At 42.6% G+C, this 22,867-nt stretch overlaps 1 protein-coding gene across 1 annotated transcript in view; it reads right to left on the bottom strand.

Moving 5' to 3' along the window:
* Diaph3 (diaphanous related formin 3) overlaps positions 1 to 15,899 on the bottom strand; it is a 336,634-nt gene extending 320,735 nt beyond the window's left edge. The window contains exon 1 of the mRNA XM_032917289.1: positions 15,674 to 15,899. Coding sequence (XP_032773180.1) covers positions 15,674 to 15,790 — 117 coding nt within the window. The 5' untranslated portion in view covers positions 15,791 to 15,899. The remainder of the gene's footprint in view (positions 1 to 15,673) is intronic.
* Positions 15,900 to 22,867: the final 6,968 nt, after the last annotated feature.

The following is a 22,867-nucleotide window of genomic DNA, read 5'->3' as shown; positions in this document are numbered from 1 at the left end:
CTTGAGAAAGTTAAGGTAAACATCAACATGCTGACTCTACCTGTTAATGCAATCATGTCAAGGAGAACACGGTCCCAACATATAAAAAGGGGAAGACAGGATCCTGAAGACCTTGTCTCATAATATTGTTCCCATCATACAATGTAACCAGGCTGTCAACATGTGCATGACACTGTAGTAAATACCAGAGTACTTGCTCTCTCCCCAGGACCTTATAGCTAAAGTGCTACAAATAAAAAATTAAAAATCAAAATGCTGATTTTTGAGTAAGACAAGTCCTAGGCAGTTAAGAGCTGGGGGGCAGCGGGAGCAGGGGGGAGTAAGTTCTCTAAACACCATATGCTTAACATGTGAACCTCACAGCAATCATCTAAGACCAAAATCAGATTTATTGCCATAGATAAGTTTGCAATACAAATCTATCCTTCTAAAAGAATGAAAGTCCTAGAACATCCATTCCTGTACATTTTATTAAACAGGACAAGGTATCCAGCAACAAGTAAGAGTTTTATGGTTTTGCTGCTTACCCTAGGAGAATTTACTTTCTATTAGTGAAAAAGATCTTTAAAATACAAGGAAATTACAGAGGACATTGGAAGCTCATGAGTATTCTGTGAAACGACAAGTAATGTTGTAACCATAAGGGAAGCCTGGAATTGAGGAAGGGTTGAACAGTGCAATTTTCCATATGAGGAATGGGGGCTAGAGAGAGGAGTCAGCAGTCATGAGCACAGCCTTGCTCTTCCAGGAGACGGGAGCCCAATTCCCAGCACTCACACGGTGAATCACATCCAGCTCTAACTCAAGCTCCAACACATCTGACACTTCTGACCCCTGAGAGCACCCGTACACCCACATGCAGAGCCACACACATACACCCGTAAGGTAAAGACTAACTATGGGAAATGGACTCAGTGTGGGTCTGATGAGGAAATGACACATAAACAACCTCACAAGTCTGGGCTCCAGAGTTAGTTATTTGCATATGAGAACAAGGTTTTCAGATGCAAAGAGCAGCCGAGCAAGGCCATTAAAGAGGAATATGCCTGGAACCAGGTAGCAAGCAAACCAGTGTAGACTCAAGCACACAGGGAAGGCAGCGCAGCTCAGTCCTAGATGAGCTTAAGGACGAGAGCTTTTCTTCCTCTAGCTAGTCACAAATAACTGTGCATGTTCAAAAAACACTTTACACATAATCAACTTAAATAATACATAATTCTCAAATCAAATCGCTATATTATATAAGTTACATGGTGGGAGGTTGTTCCTGCACTTAAATAATCATTTACTTCAGAGTCTTGTATGCAGTTTGTTTGGCCAGAGACATTTACTGCTTGTTTGGTTATGCTTCCAGAGTCATTTACCAAAGACATTAAAAATACTCCCCAAACACTAAAAGCCAATAAAAGCAATTTTGGGACAAACTCAGCTAATTCTGTAAACAAAACTAGCTTTTTAATGTAGGATTAGTCCAAAGGGCGTAAGGAACAGCCAAGCTTGTTTAAAGAAAAGAGGGTACGGGGAAAATGCTTAACAATAATTTAAACATAACTCCAAAGAGCCCTTGGAACTGTGAGCAATATTTCTAAGAAGTTCTCTCATCTTCACAGATAGCTCTGGCTTCGAGGACTCTCAGAGAGCCCAGCATCAGCTGGTATTTGCCACAGCTCCAGTTCCAACACCTTCCTTCTGCAATTACTAATCCCCAAATTACTGAGGCATCAACAGTTTATCCTCCACTCAATAATTCTATACATAAGCATGTAACCTTTCTAGAAAAGAAGAAGATACCCTAAGGCGAGCCTATGCTCCCACTGGCTATCGGAGTCTTGAAAGAATGGATCTCAACACCAAGTGGAATTTCATGCTGAGAGAAGGAAAGGGGCAGGTCTGAGACTTCACGCAGTTGTGATAGTGTCAGATCACCTCGTTGGACTCACTGAACCCAAGGCCCTGATGGTGGGCAGGACCACACTTTGACAACAGCAGACTTATGCATAGGTTTTGCCTAACTTCAACCTAAGTCTCTGTCTTAGCCAGGGTTTCTATTCCTGCACAAACATCATGACCAAGAAGCAAGTTGGGGAGGAAAGGGTTTATTCAGCTTACTTCCACAATGGTCAGGAAGCAGGAGCTGATGCAGAGGCCATGGAGGGTGTTTCTTACTGGCTTGCTTCCCCTGGCTTGCTCAGCTTGCTCTCTTATAGAACCCAAGACCACCAGCCCAGGGATGGCACCACCCACAATGGGCTGGGTCCTCCCCCTGGTCACTAATTGAGAAAATGCCTTACAGCTGGGTCTCCTGAAGGCATTTCCACAACTGAAGCTCCCTTTCTGTGATAACTCCAGCTTGTGTCAAGTTGACACACAAAACTAGCCAGAACACAAAGGTGGCCTTGGAGGGGACCAGTCATGGAACCTCTTTTCTCCTCTTCTCAATGTGGCCACATCAAATCAATCTTCTTCCTTTCACTATAAATTGAGTCTTTACTTGGCCTAGTGAGGGGCCTATCTCATTAAGGATGCCAGAACACAGGTTCTAACCCCAACATCAAATGAACCAACCAGTGCTCTTCATTCTCTCTGAGCTCTGACTGAAACTCCTAGGTCCTGTCCCTCTGTTCAGGCTGCTCCTAGCATTCTACATGTATTCCCACTCACCCTTTCAACACCCGTGCCTCAGAAGGGCTCCCTAACGTGCCCCTACACACATAGCAGCCTTCTGTGAACTGTGACAAAGTACTGACTGCAGAGAAGCCAAGGCCAAATCCTCCTGCACCAGCACTCTATGCTAACATCCACCAGCTTTGTCCCTGTGGGCACTTAACTGCCTGGAAGACTTGAGGGAAGCAGCCATGCTGGGTAGACAGCACCTCCACCCATTTTCTCCCGTCCTTTCCCAATCACCGTACTTCATGAATGTTCTCAAAGCAAATTTTAACAGTGCTTCCCATGTGAGGCTCTACTGTTACCAGTTTTATCCATCTAATCTGTTTTTATCCTGTCCTTATTATTAAATGTGTGTTACTTTACGACCCACTAGGGCAGCCGTTCTCAACCTGTGGGTCCTAACCCCTTTTGGGGGATGATCTAACAACAACCCTTTCCTAAAGGTCACCTAAGACCTTGGAAACACATTTATATTACGTGTCATGTAATATGTAAATACAAACATATTTACATTTCAATTCATAACAGTAGCAAAATTACAGTTATGAAGCAGCAGCAAAAATAACTGTATGACTGGAGGTCATCATAGCATGAGGAACTGTAGTGAAAAGCTGCAGCATTGGGAAGGCCAAGAACCATGTTCTAGGGCATGGTTTTGTCATGGCCACGTTGTTTGCTAGCTGTCAATCGGTCGTGTGTCCTCTTCTCAACTGCTGGGACCCTCACATTGCATTATAGTTCTCTGGAGCTCAGGTCTTTAGGCTAGGAGCCATACATGGGCTGAGTTTCTCAATGCCATCCCTAGGGTGAGGACGCTGCTGCACATCAGGAAGCTAACAGAAAGATGGATGACGGAGATGTCCAGAAGATAAAATACTACACTTAAGTTCACTTACGTACGGGCCAACCTTAATTCTCACTAAAAGATAAAGATCCCACTTCTATCTTCCCATAGTCCTTTTGTTTATAATTCCCTTCAGACTCTGATCACTATTTGTTTTATAGCTTACTTTTATAACTCATCTTTTACTCTTAGTCCCCTAACAAACCACAACATAGGGAGCATTTATTAGCCCCCAGCTTTCTATCCAGCTTAAAATGAGACTCATCTGAAGTTGTTTCCTTCTTTCTTTGATATACAGACTCCTGAATAATCCCCCAAACAAACCAAATCAAAATACTCAAAGGTGAGTCTTGTCTTTGGTTGTCAACTCTCCCAGCTGACTGTGCTATAAAACCAGACTACAGGTCAGCAAGTTAGGCAAGCGATTGGCTCGTGAGTGTTCTAATTCCCAAATGATCATGATGGAATCTAAAAATGCACACATCTGCAAATAGTGGATAACTGGTGGTTTATTTGCATTGTGTACATCATGCCTTCCCTAAAATGCCTGTCACGAAAGTGAGCCCAGCAGCCAACACAGGGCAGAACAGATACCCAAGCAATGTCAGTCAAATTCCCCTTTTCTCTGGAAACCTGTCAGTATCATGGACATTAGAGTCTCCTCTTTCACTGACCATGGGCATATATGCATACCTGGGACTGAGCAGCCTCAGACATGGCTATGTGAACTAAGAGGAGAGAGAGTCACACTATCCAGAAGAACACAGACTGCATGGTTGATGAGGGAGAGAAGGAAGAACGTGCTGACTTTCAGTTCTGGGCTGTAATCCACCACGAGGACTGGCAAACCTTTGTTTGATTCCTGGAGCTCTGCAATCTGACCTTATGATTCCCTTTCCCGAGCTTAAAAGGGACACCACACAGTGATCTGTTCCTTTAAGCCAAATGGCCTGGGACTAAGAATCCAAGGTTGCTAAATGGCCCTTAGGTTCCCATATGACACTGCCTACCTTTTCATCATTGTGCCACTGCTTTCTGTATACTTACTGAAATTACTAATACACCAAACTGCCCCATAAGCCAATTATCCCCATCTCAGAGATCAGAAAATTGAGTAGCACTGAAATGACTTGACAAAGCTAGTAAGTGGCTGGCCTAAGAATGGAATCAAGGTCAACTTATATCAGGCCTGGGCTCACTCCCTTCCCCACTGTCCCTTGCTGCTAGGACAGACTGCAGCAGTCACAGCTACAGAGACAGTAAAGACCAGGCAGTTTCTGAGGTAAAGTTAAACGAATAGGCAAGTGGAACTCCAAAAAGATGGTTATCCGGTTGGAACAACACTGAGCACCAACAAGAAGAACTTCGGGGAAAGGAGTAATTCCTGTAAATTGACAGCATTAGTAAGAACACATATTTTTACAAGAGTTTCTCCCTTTGATGAAGTTGCTCTCTGAGGTATATAACAAAAATAAAATGAAAATCAGAGACTTCTTTACTTCTCACACATATGCACTTACGTTTTATGTGGCAATTTCTGAGACCAAAGCTTCCATCTTGATGAGAAACTCATTAAGCACAGTATGTTAATTAAGCGGGTGTTCTCAACCTTCCTAATGCTGCAACCCTTTAATACAGTTCACGATGTGGTGACCCTGGCCATAAAATTATTTTTGTTGCTTCAAAACTGTAATTTTGCTGTTATGAATTATAATGAAAATCATTTTGTGTTTTCTGATGGTCTTAGGCAAGCCCTGTGAGAGGGTCGTTTGACCAGGTTGAGAACCACTCTTCTAAAGAGCAATGAAAATAGTCCATCTAAGGGAAGCTGTTGGACTCAGGAAGTAAACAACTTCAAGAAGTCCCTATGGCCCTCCCTCCCCAAGCACACGCAGCAGTAGACTGCCTGCAGACCAACCCAAGCACCCCAGAGATCCACAGAGCTGCCCGAGATCAGAGCCAACAGGAGACTCAGGCCCACTAGGCTGCCTGAAAAGGTAACCCTGTGATTGCCTGCAGGCTGTGCGAGGAGCTCCCGGGTCCTAGTTTTCATGACCCACAATGGGGTGGGCTTTGGTGATGTGGCGGTCTTTGATTATGTCTGTCCCTGTAAGTAAGCCTTCACCTACATTCCTATGAGTAGCACCCAACAAAACTTACTGGTTAAGCACGTGGGACTGGTGTGCCCTGGTCTCGAATTGGTTCCCTATCTGGGGTGAGTAGATAATTGTTGATGCCTCCCTGGGAATAGTATCACAGGACACAGTGTGTTATTGAAGCTTTAGTGCAGAGTACAATCCTATAAACTATACCTTTCTGATTCGGAATGCAGCAGAAACCACAGAAATAACCACATTCCAACATAATATTAAAAAAGACACCTCAATGGCTAATTAAAGAATATTAATTTTTAAATTTTAATAGTTAGAAATTAAACTATAAGTGTCTTTGTCTAATTTGACTAGTAGTTTTATTTCTATCCTCTAAATTGTTGAATCACTTAAGCCAAATCAAAAAGAGTACACATTTGCAAAGTGAATACCTGAACAAAGCGAGAAAGAACAATGGAGTTCTTGCACTTCAATTCTAATGAGCCTGGAGAATGTTTCCTGTGTCTTTAGATCTACTCATCAAGCGGATACAGAGAGGGAGCCCTGAGGCTAGGGAGAGTCTTACAGGGATTGGGATACAGAGAACTCTGAAGCAGAGAAACTCTCTTGAAGGACTTTAGAGCTCCCACAGCCTAGCTATATACAAGTTTGAGGCCAGTGTAGGCTGCATTACCTGAAAATAAAAATAAGGGGGCTGGAGAGATGGCTCAGCGGTTAAGAGCACTGACTGTTTGCTCTTCCAGAGGTTCTGAGTTCAATTCCCAGCAACCACATGCCCTCTTCTGGTGTGTCTGAAGAGAGCAACATTGTACTTACATAAGAAATAAATCTTTAAAAAAATAAAATAAAATAAAAAATAATTAAAAATTACAAAATAAGTTTATACATTTATATAAAAGGAAATCACATCTACTGATGAAGTTAAAAAAGTGATGATGATGATAATGTTTAGCACAATCACTAAAAAAAATATAGAGGTGGTGTCCAGAGAACGACTTAACAGTCAGGCCCTAAGCACACTGCCAGTGTTCACATCTATCAAGGCCTGTTCCCTACTGGGACACCTCAGGAAGGCTCCCAAGCCTCTTCAGATCTATGTGAGAGTCCTCTTTCAAAGGAGTGTGTGAGGAGTTAGTGATTAAGACAGTGCCCAGCCCAGGGTCAGAGCAGTGTGAGGTAGCTGCCATAAGGATGACGATTCGCCCACAGTGTTTAAACCATATGATAGGAGCAGGAGGTCAAACAGCAGGGAGGGTTTCCACCAGGAGGCAGCAGCCAGGTTCAGCACGGTGACTGCCAGGTTCCTCCACTAGAGGGAAGGTATAGTAGAGAACTGAGGCAAGAGAGAGAGAGCAAAGGTCACCTATCTCTTTATATTTCACCATGTGAGGTTGCAGGAAGCTAGGAATGTGAAGGAACCCTGGATCAAAGAAAGCTCCAGGGCTACCTTTGTGGAGAAGGGATTTAGGAAGAAGCAAATGTTGACAGCAGAAGTGGGCAGGGAAGGAAAAAGAGGCAAAGTCAGGGGCTAGAGGCTGAGATTAAGAAGAAAGGAAAAAAATAGATCCAGGGCCCAAACTTCAGGAAACGTGTCCCTCTCCCATGAAGGGCAGAGTGCCTGGACACAATGTCCCCTGTCTGGCAGGAAAGTAATGAGAAAAGACAAAGAGAAAGGGGGAAAAAAGTCAAAATGTTCAACAGCAGAGCTCCTGTCAGATCCCCTTCAACATAAGCAGCTCGGCAGGGCAGGCTGCGATTCACAGTGATGAGGCCTCCGTTACTTTGATGTGCCCCTTGACAAGTGCAGCACCAGAATTCTAACAGGTGCCACATTTGCACTGGTAAGCACTGTGCCTAACCTGTGACAATACTCCCAACCAATCCTCGCCACAATCCACATACAGTGACCAGGTCCATCTTACCAATAGGAAACTAGAAGCTCACACACAGATTAAGGAATTCCAGTTTAAACCTAAACTGTCATAACGGTTATGGCTGGGACATAGACAGGCCGATCCTGAAAACTTCTGGTAGTTTTTACATGCCTTTGCCCAATATCCCTGGAACCTTTTCTAAAAGGAAGTGGACATCTAGGATATCCAAATTACATTTAAACAGATTAATCATAAATGAACGAACAAATGAAAAATGCACAAACCAAGTGGCATGAAGTTCCTAGAGTAAGCTGGCTTCTCAGGCGAGCAGTCTATAAGCCACCGCACTACCTGGCACCACAGTAAAGCTTGCGAGCACACGCATCAAAGAACTGAAAGCTTATGGAAGGTAGCATTATCAATAAGAGCAAAACACCCTTGGACAGGAGGCTGAGTGAAGTCAGAACATGATTTTAATTGAAGACCTTCACCCTTCATAAAGAAATGAACCTGTCACGTTGGATTTCTGGATATGGATTACATGTACTCCATTTTTCATATTCATTCCTCAGGCTGTCAAATTATTCATTAAAAATGAATTGTAATTGTCATTATGAATTGAATTCTAGCCAAAGTTTCAATAAACAAAAACAGTTTAATTCTAACGTCCATAATTAATGTCACCAGTGTGAAAACCTTTTATTTAAAAACGAAATGTTACAAGGTTTTACTTTATGATACAAATAAACAGCCTACCTTGGGAAAATGCGTCAATTAAAATAAAATAAAATAAAAAGCCATATCCTAGGGAAATAGCTCACAATAAAGTTACCCAAGTCTAGCTAGGAATGGTGGTACACGTCTATAATGCCAACATTTAGAAGACTAAAACAAGAGGATCGGGAATTCAAAGCCAGTCTTTGCTATGAGTTCAAAGCCAGTTTAGACTACATTAGACATTGTCTCAAATAAAATTACTTTAATCAAATAAATATACAATTATGGATGTTACAATTAATCCATGTAAGGGTTTCAAAACATTCTACAGCACACCTCCTGGAGGAAGCAGTGGCCCTCTGAACAGGCCTGTTAGCCAGTCTTTAACTGGCTAAGGTTTGACTTGAACCTCACCCACCAGAACAAAGCTCAAACCCCTCACCGCACTCATCAGATATCTTAACTCATAGCTCCCTTCCTCCTTCTCTCCCAGCATTTATTATATACCATGATGCCCAATGACTGGGAACGAAGAAATACTAATTCCATTCACAGATCACCTTAAAAAATAACAAAATCAAAACCTACATTTAAAAATACTTTTTTTTTCATTTTAAGTCCTGTAAGACCTCAAGGAAATTACAGGGATATAATATGAATGAAGGAGAGAAAAAGGACATTTCCATATGATTTTTAAAGCTTCTTGGTGAGCATCTCTTTTATGATTAAATATATAAAAACATATTTAAGACAGCAGGGTTCTATTTTACCCAAGACACCTATTAGAACTAACCTTCTGACACTCGCTGTATACATCCTTCGCTACTGATTAAGTGCTGACACCATTTTTGTCTCGTCATTAAATAAAAAGCTGTGCTGGAAAACTTTTGTTTGATTCAAGTACTTTAAATCCAATAAGAGTGACTTAGTTTCAGCAACAAGTCATCAATCACATTAAACTAATGGTGTTATTAATTTGCATCTTAATGGTTTTACGGTTTTGTTTTGGATTTATATGTAAATGTAGCTTGGTTTGATAGCTAAAAAAGATCCGCAAGTATACTTACACTCCACTTTATATTTACACATGTATTAGTAACATTATTTTTATCATCATTTAAGACCATTCCAGGGTATCACAGGAGGGTCTTTTGGTTGTTTCATTTATATGGAGGTTTCATGAGTCCCATTTTACAGATAAGTACCACTGTTCAGAAAGCTTTAGAAACCTGTCCTAACCATTGGTCCTGACCACAGCCCTACCATGGTCACCTGGCACTGCCAAATAATGTTTCTGGCCCTGTACACCAGAAGGAACTAACCTGGTTTGACAAAGATTCTCAGGATAACAAAATTAGTCAAATATCCTGTGTATGTGCCTAGTGACCTAAAATGCACACAGAAATCACACTGCTACTGTTACTGTACAGCAAAAACAGCCAACCCTTTACACAGCACACACTCAGAGGTGACACACGGGAAGCACTGCTCCTCTACGCCTACACTGAGTTTTCATCTGCAAAACTGCCCTGCTTTGCACATGAGGAAAGGAAGGCACCTAATGAGACAGCTACTGCCTGAGACTGCCCAGCTAAGAACTGGTCCAGTTGGGATCCAAGCCCTGAGAATGGGAGAAGTTACTGCTCATGTTATCCATGCCCCTCCAAACAAAAACAGTAACAGAGAACGGCAGAGAGCTGTGCGAGGAATAAAGTCCACAGCACGCACTTCCAGAGAGCCTGCAGCAAGGTAACTGGAAACTCCATCATTTCAGCTACAAAGCCGAACGTTTTTAAACTCTCAAATTGTCTCCTAAGTTAATAATGACCACTTGCCTTGCAATTTGAGAAAAATTGCTCCCAATGGTAAGGTGTTTCAATGCTACCCTGCTGCTACCGAGAAGACATTACCTTTGTAGATGCTGTTCAAAAAGAGCTCGTGCTTTGATCCTTAATATCCCATGAAGTAAAAGGTTATGCTTAATCTATATTTTATAGATCTAAAAGTCAAATGAGGCTCTGGGATAAACAAGCGCGAGTGTGAAGCCAGCATAGTCCTCAGCACTCGCTTGACTCCTGGTTTAGATGATGCTGGGTGCTTAAAGACAGCTCCATTAGTGTAATATCTTGTGGGCTTTTTTTTTTTTTTTCTTGTATTATTCTGCAAACATAAACAAGTTATATACATGTTAATTTACATTCTATATAAAAAGCCAATTTTAAATCCAATTTATAAGACAGTAAATACATAAAGATCCTAAGACACAGCAATAAAGTTATGCCATAAAGCAGAGTTAATTCAAGGCAACGATATAAAAGCAGGACAAATTTTAGCATTCCACCAACTGCACAAAGGTGTTTCAGGTAACATCTGTTCGGAAGCAATTGCTACAAGACAGACTAGATGCGAGGCAAGGTTTCATAGTATAATAAATGTATGTCAGTGTGCTTGCTTCATAATTAAAGACATGAGCCTTTGAAAAAAGCAATTAAGCCCTGCTCTAAATCTGAGACAATCATCCTTTTGCCCACCCATCCTTACCCTCAAAGAAAAAGATCCAGCCCCGTCTACAATACCAAACATTGCACATCTCTATTCTCAGCAGCTAATTGGACTACCAGAAGAGCCACTTGATACATTTTCCATAACTCATACATTTTAAAAAATAGGGGAGGGGTGGTGATACAAGAGCCAAGCCTGGATTTCTTACAGCTATAGAAATATAACCTCTGAACCTCAATATTCCTATGTCTAAAGTTAAAGAAAAAAGAAACTTCTGTTTTCCTTGGGAGGGCATCTCTTTGGAAAGCTGGGTTCTGTTCATAAGGAAGACTAGAAAGGAAAATCTAAGAGAGGTTAGGGCTATTTCTTGTAAAACAGCCTAAATAAAATTACTTTCCCTGCAAATGAAGGTTACTATGGCTGATCCATTACATACAGACTGTTGATATGCATGAAGGTGCCCAAGGCCTTCAACTAAGAACATTACCTGGATTCTGGATTCTTTAGGTTGACCAAATATCTATGTTTACTAGGCCAGCCAGAGCTACAGAGTGAGACTCTGTCACAAAAAGACGAAGATGACAAAGACAAAGGGGGAGGGGCCGAGGGGAGGGGAGGAAGAAGAGGAGGAGAAGAAATTTAAACATATTATAACTATAATACCTGCTTGACTTCCTATTATAGTTGGGGGAAAAAATATCAAAAAGTAAGTGGCTAAAACCACAAATTTATCCAGCAGTTCTAGAGGAAAGAAGTTCCACATAGGTTTCACTGTACTAAAGTCAGTGTGCTGGTGGGGGCCTCCCTGCTGGACACTGCAACAACATGTGTTGGGCCACAGGCTGGACACAGGTGCTTGGGAGAACACAGATTCCCAGTTTCTGATGGCTGCATCACTAATCTGTCACCATATTCACATCGCCTTCTCCTCTTCTCAGCAAAACTTCACCTCTCACTCTAATAACCCAAAATAACCTGCCATTTTTAGCCTGCAAACATTACAGTAAAGTTCCTTTTTGCCATATAAGGTAGCAGTTAAAGACTCCAAAGATTAAGGAGTAGAATACCTCCCTATACCTGCTTCCAAGCCACCCAGACAATAAAGCAAGACTGTCACTATGCCTGTTCTGATTTCACTTCTTCCTAAATTCTATCATAAACACAAGTTGTCCAACTTTCCACCTCAAAATCTACCTATGACCATGATGTCATTACCTACATATTTATTGAAGACATTATTTTAATACTACTGTTAAATAGTTTTTAGATGACAAAAAACCGTCGAGACTCAAACTCATAAAATCCATAATAGAATGCTGGTAAGGATCAGGACCTTGCAACTGTAAGCATCTTTACAAAACACATCCCTCCGATGACAAACAAGTCTACTAAGCAAACTTTGTAGGAAGCCATGGCTTTGGTCTGAGCATCTGCCCTCAACCCAACTGACCAAATCAGTGAAGTTTAATCACAGTAACAGAGTTCGACTGGTTACAGAACATCCCAACACCAGTTAACTGATTAGGCTCATCAAGCAACTAGTTCAGCTACAACCAAAAGACTGACTTCCCAAACTTTCCTTGATGTCCTGGTTGGTCAATGCTGACAACAATCTACTCCTCTAGTTCTGGATGTTGTCTAATCATTTTCCTTTTGTATACTCAAGTAAACTTTATTAAATTAACTGGTCTAAGGACTGTTCCTTTTAACACTACCTACCAAACACCCCAATTAAATATATTGGTATTTATAAAACTTGCTCATTCATAAACCAGGCCCCAAATGGTAAAAATATCACAGTCTCAATTGATAGACCTAACTCCAAACCATTAAAGACAAGATTTACCCTGAATGGTGTGAGAACTTTGAAACAATATCCCTAATTAAAGAACTCCTCTACCCACTTCAATTAATTAATGATTTATAGGTCTTGTGCTGGATGCTAGCGCCCACAATACAAATGGAGTCTTCTCCTAGAAGCCATGTCTTGGTCAGTCTGGATCTAGAGACAGTCAGTGAGTAGCTGTGTGGCTAACAGCAGTTAGAGGAAGAAGTCACTGTAAGGCTTTTCACAGCAAGTAGGAAAACCTTTCTACTTAGTTCTGTTCTTGACTAAAAAGAGGTCTCAGGCCCAGGTGCTGCCTACAAGACCTAGACCAGGTCCCAGATACAAGTATTTTACTGAATTCTATCTCCCTCTTAAAGTCTCTACCGAGACCACCCTTCCCTCTCAGCGCCTTCCAATTGCACTGCCCCCTCCCCCACCCCACCCCCAGGGCTAGCTCAGCACCTACACAGTGCTTCCTGTATCAGCCAAGGTGGTTGGTCTGCAAACAGCACACAGCACTTGATTCAGCCCAACACCACACCGTTACAGACCAGCTTCTACTATTTACACGTACCAAGGAAGACAGGAAATAGGCTACAAACATCTTTACCCAATTCACAAACGACTCAAAGCCCACGGTTGTACATTCAGTAGAAAATAAGGATTCACTTGTCTGCCTCATCAACACAGGATCCAGTAGGCACCAGAGGTGGGACTTAACTAAGACAAGAGCCATGTGACCAGTTTACAATCGGGGCTACTATTGGCTTGCAAATTTATGGAGGTGAACAAAAAGACGCAAACTACTAAATCATCCCTACCCTCGCCACATGGCAAAGCTGCATTACTTGTTCTAGAAGCTCAGAAAATGGCAGTGATCCGATGAAATCAGGCTAACATCGCTTTCTCCCAATCAAGAGAAGGCCAAGAACTGAGTCGACATCCAGCAATAAAGTTGACTAAACTACAGACCAATCATGCTGTCCCAACAACACAAGACTGCCCTTATATGGTTATCAGGCTGTGAGAGGCTGAAAGGGCTGTTCAGAAGGCAAAAGAGACGACGCAACCAGCCTCTGGCAAAAACCCAGACGAGGTGGACTAGGAAAGAGCAGTCCTAAATCAGCAGCATCCTCAAGCTTCTGTCGGAAACAGACTAGCACCTCCCTCCACAGAGAAGCATCCCAGTTCAGGCCTCCTGGATTCCCACTGGCTTAACGTGATGGGCAACCTTAAGCCAACAAGGAGGAAAAGCAAGCAGCCACGAAGTCAACCAATGTCCAAGACCCAAAGACTACAGACCCAGAACTATTGAGGAAGGAACAGTCAAGACGCAAAGACTATCAAGAATGCCCAGACAGGTATGAAAAAGCAGCAAGTGGAACTTACCAATATAAAAAGCAACTGCTAAAGTCAAACATTCCAAACGGTAAGATAGATGCCAAGCTGATGGGACAGAACACACGTGTAAAACTGTTATCCTTCTCCAGAGTCTAGCTGGTAAGTCTAGATGACTGAACAGGCTGTATTATACTTAAGATTACATATTTATAGTTTAAAATACACATGTATATAACAACACTAAAAAGAAAAAAGGCCATAAATTTTAAGAAAGGGGGGGTGGGTGTGGGACATAGGAGGAACGGGAGGGAAGAATGGGAATAAGGAAAATGATGTAATTATAATCTCAAAACATTAAAAAAAATTTTTAAATAAAATTAATATGTAAGTAAAAGTCTAACTGCAGAGATCAAGAATCCAAATTACTTCTAAATGAATTATGAAGTCATGATTCAAATCAAGCCCCACCCATGAACTCAACGTTGTAGAGTTCAACATCTTAGAACTTCAATGTGTTGCCTTCTAGACTTCATTTCACCTTTGCGTGACTTTTAACAAATGGTATGGTCAATATGGCATACCTGGGGAATAGAAAACACAATCACCAGCCTTCAGCAAAATCAAATATTTATTCAGGAATACTATGTTGTAAGATACAGAAAAAAAATCACACGGCCATGGCAATCCAGACAAAATACACTGAGTACTAACCCAGAGAGTAAACTATAAAAAGAAGAGATGGCATCATCCCGTGAATTCCTCTCAGAGTGGATGAAGTGAGGAAGTTAATGCTCTCCTATTCAGTCTGGAACCATAGCAGCTAGGAATAATGAACCACACCCTTTCCACAAAATGTTGCTATTCCTCTTGCTATTTTGAAGCTCACTTCTGTATAATCAATCCCCACTGTTGCTCGGTATTCAATTAAAAGTAATTCAATCACAAGTAAATATTATACTTAGCAATTGATTCACAATCTATTATATCCATAACTTGGATATGATCATGGCTTAAATTCCTGAAACTGTATTTGTCCAGAAAAGGCAAATGTTGTTACTACCAACAGAAAAAATTAATTTTTCCATACTTCTATGGACAATTAACAGTCAATATTAAGTCTCCAATTCTCTTGGACTAATACCAAAATCTACCAACCCACGCAATAAGACAAACCGAATGTAATCATCCTCATTACCTATTTTTCTTCCAGCTAACATTAACAAAAAAGCTTACCAGGTGCTAACCATAGCTCTTCCTTATGCATTAAGAACGCAAAGCCAACCCGATTAACGAGTTTCAGATACTTGAAGACTCCTTCCAAGCTAAACAAGACATTCTTTAGCAGTGACTACACAACCCGCCAAGTTTGAAAACGAGTTGCCTCAACTTGAAAAAATATATTCACCTTAAAAGGTCCTTGTTGAAAATATTATACGGGGGTGGGAGGACTATCAGCTACAAGTTCACTTTCTATCTTACTGTTATACTAAAGGGGTGGGGCAAATTTTAACTTTCCTTAAAAATGCAGAATCCGCCTTGATGACGTCAGTACATAACCATTTGAACTGTTTTTCAGATCCGCCCTAGGACTCGCCGGGCTTCACAGACAGCAGGGCATTCGTCCCAGAAGGGAATCGAATCCCGCCCTGTCCCTGTGATCTAAGCCGATTAACAGCTCTGACCTTCCGAAACAAACCTAAGCTCCCTGCTCCCGGAGATGTCAGCCTGGAGCAGGCAGCTGAAGGCCCCGGGAATCGCCGCACCCCGTGTTCTAGCCCACACTTACCAACTTGGGGCGCTTCTCCCCGAGTTCGTAGGGGCCAGCGGGCGGCGCGGACGGCAGGCCCTTCCTCCGCGACGCCTTGCTGTCCCGGCCGAGAGCGCGCGCCCGGTGCTTCTCCATCTTCCCGGGTCTAGGTCGCGACCTGATCTGGGGCTATGCTCAGCAGACTCACCTTCCGGGTCCCACGCCCGCTGCGCATTAACCGCTGCACACGGCTGGGCCAATACATCCGAAATCTCCCGCCACCGCAAGCAGCCCTGTCAGCCAATCCCGCGCCGTGCGACTAGTGACGCAAGGACCCCGCCTTTTCCGGGAATGCCAATGCCTGGGCCTGATTGGCCCTTCTGCCTGTCCATCGCGCTTCTCGCCCTCTGGGCAGTACAGACCGCCGACCAGAAAGTATTTAGTAAGTAAAGTACAGTTTTGGAAGGAAGATTGCGCTAATGAGAGTCTCTAGCAGGGATTTCCTTGGACTTTGAGAGTAGGCTCTTGAAAACTCTGAACCGCAGAGAACCTCTCCTGGTACTGTTTAAGCAGCGTTGAATATGAAAGCAAATGGTAAGCCCTCTGACTGGTCTCTGGAGGTCTCAGGGTCTAGGTGAAGTACTTCTAGCCAGCGCCCATGCCTCTTAGAAGAGATGTTTGCCATATTTGATTACCGTTTATATAAAAATACAGCTGTCGCCTCAAAGGAAATAGGGGAGATCGTATTAGAACCAGAAATGAATGACCGTAACCAGGTCATGAACATCGGTTGAAGCACAGAAGAGAGTCGTCAAGGAACTTTTCACACACATTAGGACAAACAAGACTTCAGGTACTATGGGATGCCGCTTTTTGGTTTGAGATTGGTGGAAGTTAGTGGACTTTTAAGGGAGAGCAAAAGGCATCCCATGATAGTCATAAGAATGTTAGATCTAACCCAGAGCCGAAAGGCAATCAAGTGAGCCAAGATTACTTGGCCCCTGGATTTGCAGCATTCCAACTCTTAACAATCATGGAAACTCTAACCAGTCAATTAGAATTGTTAACACAGGTGTGGCTTTTTCTGGAACTTCGGTTCACATTGTTGAGCGCTTACAGCATGCACAAAAGCCTAAGTGCTTACTCAGTGGTCAACCAAAAAGTAAAAGGAACACACTCCAAACCCCACTGTAACGTGTTTCGCAGATGTTGACACAAATACCCAACGTAAGATTATAACAGCCATTCTACAGGTTTTAAAGAACAGATAGCAATCCTAAATATATAAAGTAGAGAAAAGCTATAGAGGCATGGGCGCTGGCAGAACCTGGGCTCGACGCAAGCAAGCTCCTATCCCCAGTATGCCAATAAAGACATTCGTAATGAAGAGCAAACTCTGGACACCCATCCAGTGTGGCTACACAAGGAAGAGGAACAAATAAAGAGACCCGAGAATCCCCCAAGTCCATCTTTGGGTCTCTGACCTGAGGTTTGGATTTAAATAGTGGGCAAGTCCTGGTCACTCTGTGAATCTGGCATCCTCATCGCCATGGCCCCCACTCGGACCTCAAGGTGATGACAAACCATCAGTCCTAAGTCACGTCTCTTCCTAAGAGATAAGTTGCCCCTCTGGCTGGCACCAAGATTCACCCTTTTCCTCCTCCATTGTTGAATCGGAAGTGGCTGGGTGGTTACAATTTAGAAAGGATGCTGGCAGAAAACAGGCAGGGTGTTCAAATAAGAGGCCTAGTAGGCAGTAAAGCCAAGAGAGGTCAGAGCACAGAGTTGAAGAAATGTGTCTGGCATATATTAAAGGTCCTTGAAATAAAACCATGTAGAAGAATGTGTTGTGTGCACTGAAGGTCAAGTTACGATGCTAATACAGTCTTCTCACACATCACTGCCTCTCCCTCTTTAAACGTCATCTTCACCTTTGAACTATTTCCTTAAAGATATTGATCTTCTGACTACATGGAGGTGATTCTAGCCAAGACAAGTAAACATGAAGTATTGATTTTGGTACCAGAAACAATTCTAGGTATTCCACAGAGACCACTAGCACAGGGGTTCAGACAATGAACCTATGGTTTCCAGTAAGTTTTCACGTACAGCTTTTGGAGGTTTAGATTGGGTTTCAGTCTTGCAGGTAGTGTTTGCTCCTTTTCCTGTTATAATGTTGGTTTTTACTATGTCACACGAGCAGATTTTCGTCTTAGCATGTATCCTAAAGGCAGATTCCAAGAGATCATCGTGGTCACCCGAAGAAGTAGCTACCTCTGTCACGATGAGCAAGGAAGATGAAACTTTCATTCTTGTCATTTGTTAGCTGTGCGGTGTTGGAAGTGATGTGTGACTGACTTTGCCTCTCCATCAGCAAATGCAGCTCACAGAAAGCACACAGAATTGTGTCAGTGTGCTGCAACCAAAGACAACCAAGAGACATACGTATAGTTGGGACAATGTAGGCTTATTACAGAGCATAAGGACATCACTACGATGCTCAAAGCACTTGAAAGATCTGCGTTTTGCCTGGGTGATTTGAGGAAAACTTCACAGAATACTATTAGGAGGAATGGCCTGGACTGGTTGCTGTCTTGAAGTGGGGGCAGTTTACTGCCCCTGGATATCTTGACGTTTTCTAGGAGCATGGCAGCATGACTCTATAACCAACAACATCGCAGATACTCAGAGTGAGAAATAGGCAATGTCAAAAGACAAAATTCAACCGAATTTAGTTTTAAAAAGTAATTGCATTATATTTTCAATTGCTGAAAAATACACTTCATCCTATAAATTAAAATGACTGTTGCACTGAGCTGAGCAAAGACTATAATAGTTTCAGCAGGTAAAGGCTAAAGAAAGCAAAATGGACGACTGAAAAGCAGACTGGTCTCTTCACATCACTTCAGACAGGGTTTATTGAGGTAGGAAGAACCACCCTGGCTAGGTTGTTCCATGGGCCTGGGTGCTGGACTGACTGAGAGGAAGAAAACAGTTTGAAGAGCACTGTTCGTCTCTCTGTGCTTCCTGCCTGCAGGGGCACGGTAAGCAGCTGCCGTGTTTCTGCACCTCTGTCTTCCCTGCGATGACTTACACTCCAGCCCGGTGTCAAAAGAAACCCTTCCATCGGTCGGTTGATTTTTGTCAAACATTTTATGTCGACAACAAGAAAATGTATTACTACAAGGGGAAACAAGCCCCCTTCAGAACTTAGTGTGAATGCAGAGTAGGAGCTAGTGACTCCTCTGGTTTGGTCCGCTGGAGCCTGTATCCAGAGCTGAGCCCATAATGAGGCTTACTTAGTCTTCAATGGCTTCCCGTGAATTTACATCTCATGGGCATTTTGATATTACATACTAATTTCCTTTGTGCTTAGACAAAATTAAAGTGTTGTTTTGCCTTATTTCATCCTGGCCGCAGAATGCCCTTGTCTGGCACAGGTGTTCTCTAGGTGTTGTCTCGGCAATAAGATATTGTGTAGCAGGACAGCAGCAACATGACCTGGCTTTTAGTGTCCGTCCAGTTTCTAAAAACATGGAACCTACATCAAAGTGTCAAGGTGTCAAGTTGATGCTTCCTTCTCATGCCCTTGGCTCATAAAAGATTCTAATGTAAATACACAGGAGCTTGAGTTTCTAGTTTAGAAAGAGCCCTCTGGGTTCTCCCACAGAGATTCACTACAACTGCAACATGCTGTTGGAAAGAATGTTTGTAGAACTTTTATTTGTGGTGGTTTGCCACTCCATTAGGGGGTGTGGCATAATTGGAAAAGGTGTGGCCTTCTTAGAGGAAGCGTGTCACTGTGGGAATGGGCTTTGAGGCTCCTGTGTTCAGGCTCTGCCCAGTGTGGAGAGACCCTCCTCTTGGCTGCCTGGAGGAGACAGTGTCCTCCTGACTGCCTTCAGATCAAGACACAGCACTTCCAGCACTAGGCCTGCCTGGCCAATGCCATGCTTCCCACCATGATGATAATGGACTGCACCTCTTAAACTGTAAGCCAGGTCTTCCGCTCTGATGAACGATTGCAGAAACACAAATCTGTGCTTCGGTCTTACATAAGGTGAGACAAAGTTGAAGGAGGGAAAAGGCAATCATTTGGAAAAAAATCTCAGAATCTAGAAATACTATTTTATCATTTCTGTTCAGCCTCAATATCCAGGTAGTTGCCATTCTCATGCATTTCAGTGGTCACTCTGAATGACTGCACCAGAACATCAAGGTAAGGAATCACTATATCAAATGAATTGATTAGAAGCAATCGTTTTAATGACCCAAATACCATTGCACCCTCACTAAATGTTACAAAGCCCACGGCCATCAAGTTTTGTCTAAGATATAGAATATGTGAATTCCATAAGCCGGAGAAGTATAAAGCTAGAGTGAGCACCTAGGACAACAATTTGATTAAGCTCCGAAAAGTAAATGTATGCAAATCTAGTGCCAAGCAATTCCATACACAGATACTGTCCTGCAGAAGCCCAAAATATACGTGCAAACATATGCCTTGCAGACTTTGTAATCGCAAAACATAGAAACTAAACTATTATCCTGCAGTCGGGAAGAAGCAGATAAATAGAAGTTGATTAGACAGCAGAGAAGGACTGCTGGAGTTGGGAACTGGGATAATGGGATGAATGGTGGGAAAGAAGTTTGGAGAAGAGAGGAAGATGTGTGTTATACACTGGAGGTGGGAGCAGAGAGGAAGGGGGGCTGCAGTGGGTGGTCTGCTGCACTGCTTCAAGTGAGACTGGGGGATGGGCTCTGGAGGAGAGGAGGGAGAGATCTGCAGATAGCCTTCCTGCTTCCCTGACCAGAGTGGTGCTGACCTTGTTAGCATTCCTTCTAGACTCCGCCCCACAGTTACCTAGCAACAGCTAGGCTTGCCTGACTCACTATAAAAGGGGCTGTTTGCCCCTCCTCACTCTCTTAATCTTTTACTATCTGTTCCCTCTCTCCCTATTCCTTCTCCCTATCTCCTCCTCCTCCAACCCCCTCTCTCTCCACATGGTCCTAGCCAGCCTCTCCTCTCTCTCTCTCTCTCTCTCTCTCTCTCTCTCTCTCTCTCTCTCTCTCTCTCTCTCTCTCTCTCTCCTCTCTCCTCAACTTCCTTCCCAAGCCCTAAATAAACTATTTCATACTATATTCGTCACATGGCTGATACCTCAGCATGGGCCAGCAGAGGCACCCCCTTTGTCTTAATTAGAGTTTTCCTACTGTGAAGAGACACCATGACCAAGGCAACTCTTACAAGAACAGCATTTAATTGGGGCTGGCTTACAGGTTCAGACGTTTAGTCCATTATAATCAAAACAAGAACATGGCAGCATCCAGGCAGGCAATGGTGCAGGAGGAACTGAGGGTTCTACATATTCATCTGCTAGCAGAACACTGACATCCAGGCTAGGACTAGGATATTAAAGCCCACAGCCACAGTGACACGCCTACTCCAACAAGGCCACACCTCCAAATAGTGCCACTCCCTGGGCCCAGCATGTTCACACACCCTTCTATGTCACCATACTTGCTTGCTCTACCGGAAATATGCTGGCCCTGTTTTGTTTTTGTTTTTGTTTTTGTTTTTTTAATAAAACACAACAGACCTCATGTATGTGAAGCCCTAGGTTCAATCTGCAACAGAAAACAAACAAAAAGGAAATGAGAGGGAAAAAAAAGAGATAAAGTTGCCAAAAATATAAACAACATAATAGAATTACATTTGTGTAGTGTGTACATGCACAAATGTGTAAAGGCAACGCATGTGTAACTATGCAGATAGTGACAATACAAAAATGAAGGAAATATAAACAGGAGATCCATCTACTTGCAGAAAGAGGAAAGAATCAAACCCGACTTTGCGAGGTTAATAGAGCTTTCGTGTTTTTAAAGGGAAAACCTGTAGTAAATCTGGCGAAAGAGTAACAATGTGAATAAGCTGGTGCGTGTTTTATTCTATCCTGTAATCTATGTGGCAGAAGTGTCTGTGTGAAACTTTTGAGACAATGAAAAATGAACAGGAAGAGCAGTCTCAGAGATGGCGTCCTCGGTTCATCCTCCTTTCCCACAGTTTCAGTTTATTAACGGGGAGGCCGTGGTGAGTTAATTTTATTAGTGGAGGCACGGCACTCTACAGTCAGGACAACCTTGATGTTTAGGGATTATGAGGACAAAGATGCTTCCTTCTTTCTCACCTTCTTTACTTTCCACTTGTGCTAATTCTCTCTTCTCTCCACGTCCTCCTCTGCCCCTTAAAGTAACCCGGATACAAAGAGCCAGAAAATAACCCATACTGCTTCCTTCCCTCTCCTGCTCTCAGGGTAAGCTAACATTTCAGTTCTTTCCCATGTATGCTTTCCAAGTGGTCAGTGGCTAAAAACAAGAACCATCTGTTGACGTCCAATGTGCAGCTTAATTGATGGCTTCCCTACTTTGACAGTGATTCTACCATAACCTGACACACTGGCAGTGACTGTCACCAAATACCATGGCGTCTTTAAACTTAGCGGCAAGGTGTCAGAAGAGTTATCTAACCAGAAATTCTAATTGTACCTTTATTTGAGTCCCTCGTGGGAAGCTACAGTAGTGCTATCTGCCTGTTTTATCAGATTTGAGACGTGGTACCTGACAAATACTTGTCTGTCTTAGTTAAAATTGTACATGAGAATAAAGTCAAATATTGTCTACGGAATGATCCCTAGCATAGTATGATTCAGTACCAGGCTCTTCAACTTTATCAGCATTTTGACCCTTGGGGCTAAATAGTCCTTTGTTATAGAAAATTGTCCTGTGTATCCCAGGACTTAGCAATATTCCAGGCATTATCTTGATAAATGTCCTGAAGAGATATGTAATATTCTATTGTATGGATACATGATACACCGTGTCTATTTTGCATATCCATTGATAGGAGTTTGAGGTGTTACCCCCTTTTGGCTATTCAGAATGGTTTCAGAAATATTCACGTGCACGTTTTTGTGGGAGTGTTGGGATCCAATTCTGAATCTAAGGATTCAGCCAATCAGAAGTGGAAAATAATTAAGGAAAAGCCTCATCTACTTGGAACGTGTTCATACTTTATCATCCACAAAGATTACAGTACAATAGCTATTCAATAGCATTCTTCTGCATTATCTATTTTAAGTAATCCAGAGATGATTTAACGTACTCACAAGGATGCACTTGTGTTACATGTAAATTCTGTACCATTTTTATTTACAGATGGAAACTGATGCCCCA

The sequence above is a fragment of the Rattus rattus genome, chromosome 12, assembly GCF_011064425.1.
Source record: "Rattus rattus isolate New Zealand chromosome 12, Rrattus_CSIRO_v1, whole genome shotgun sequence".
In the NCBI taxonomy this organism is placed as follows: Eukaryota; Metazoa; Chordata; class Mammalia; order Rodentia; family Muridae; genus Rattus; species Rattus rattus.
The sequence above is the reverse complement of the archived record's forward strand: the minus strand, read 5'-3'. Positions and strand labels throughout refer to the sequence as shown.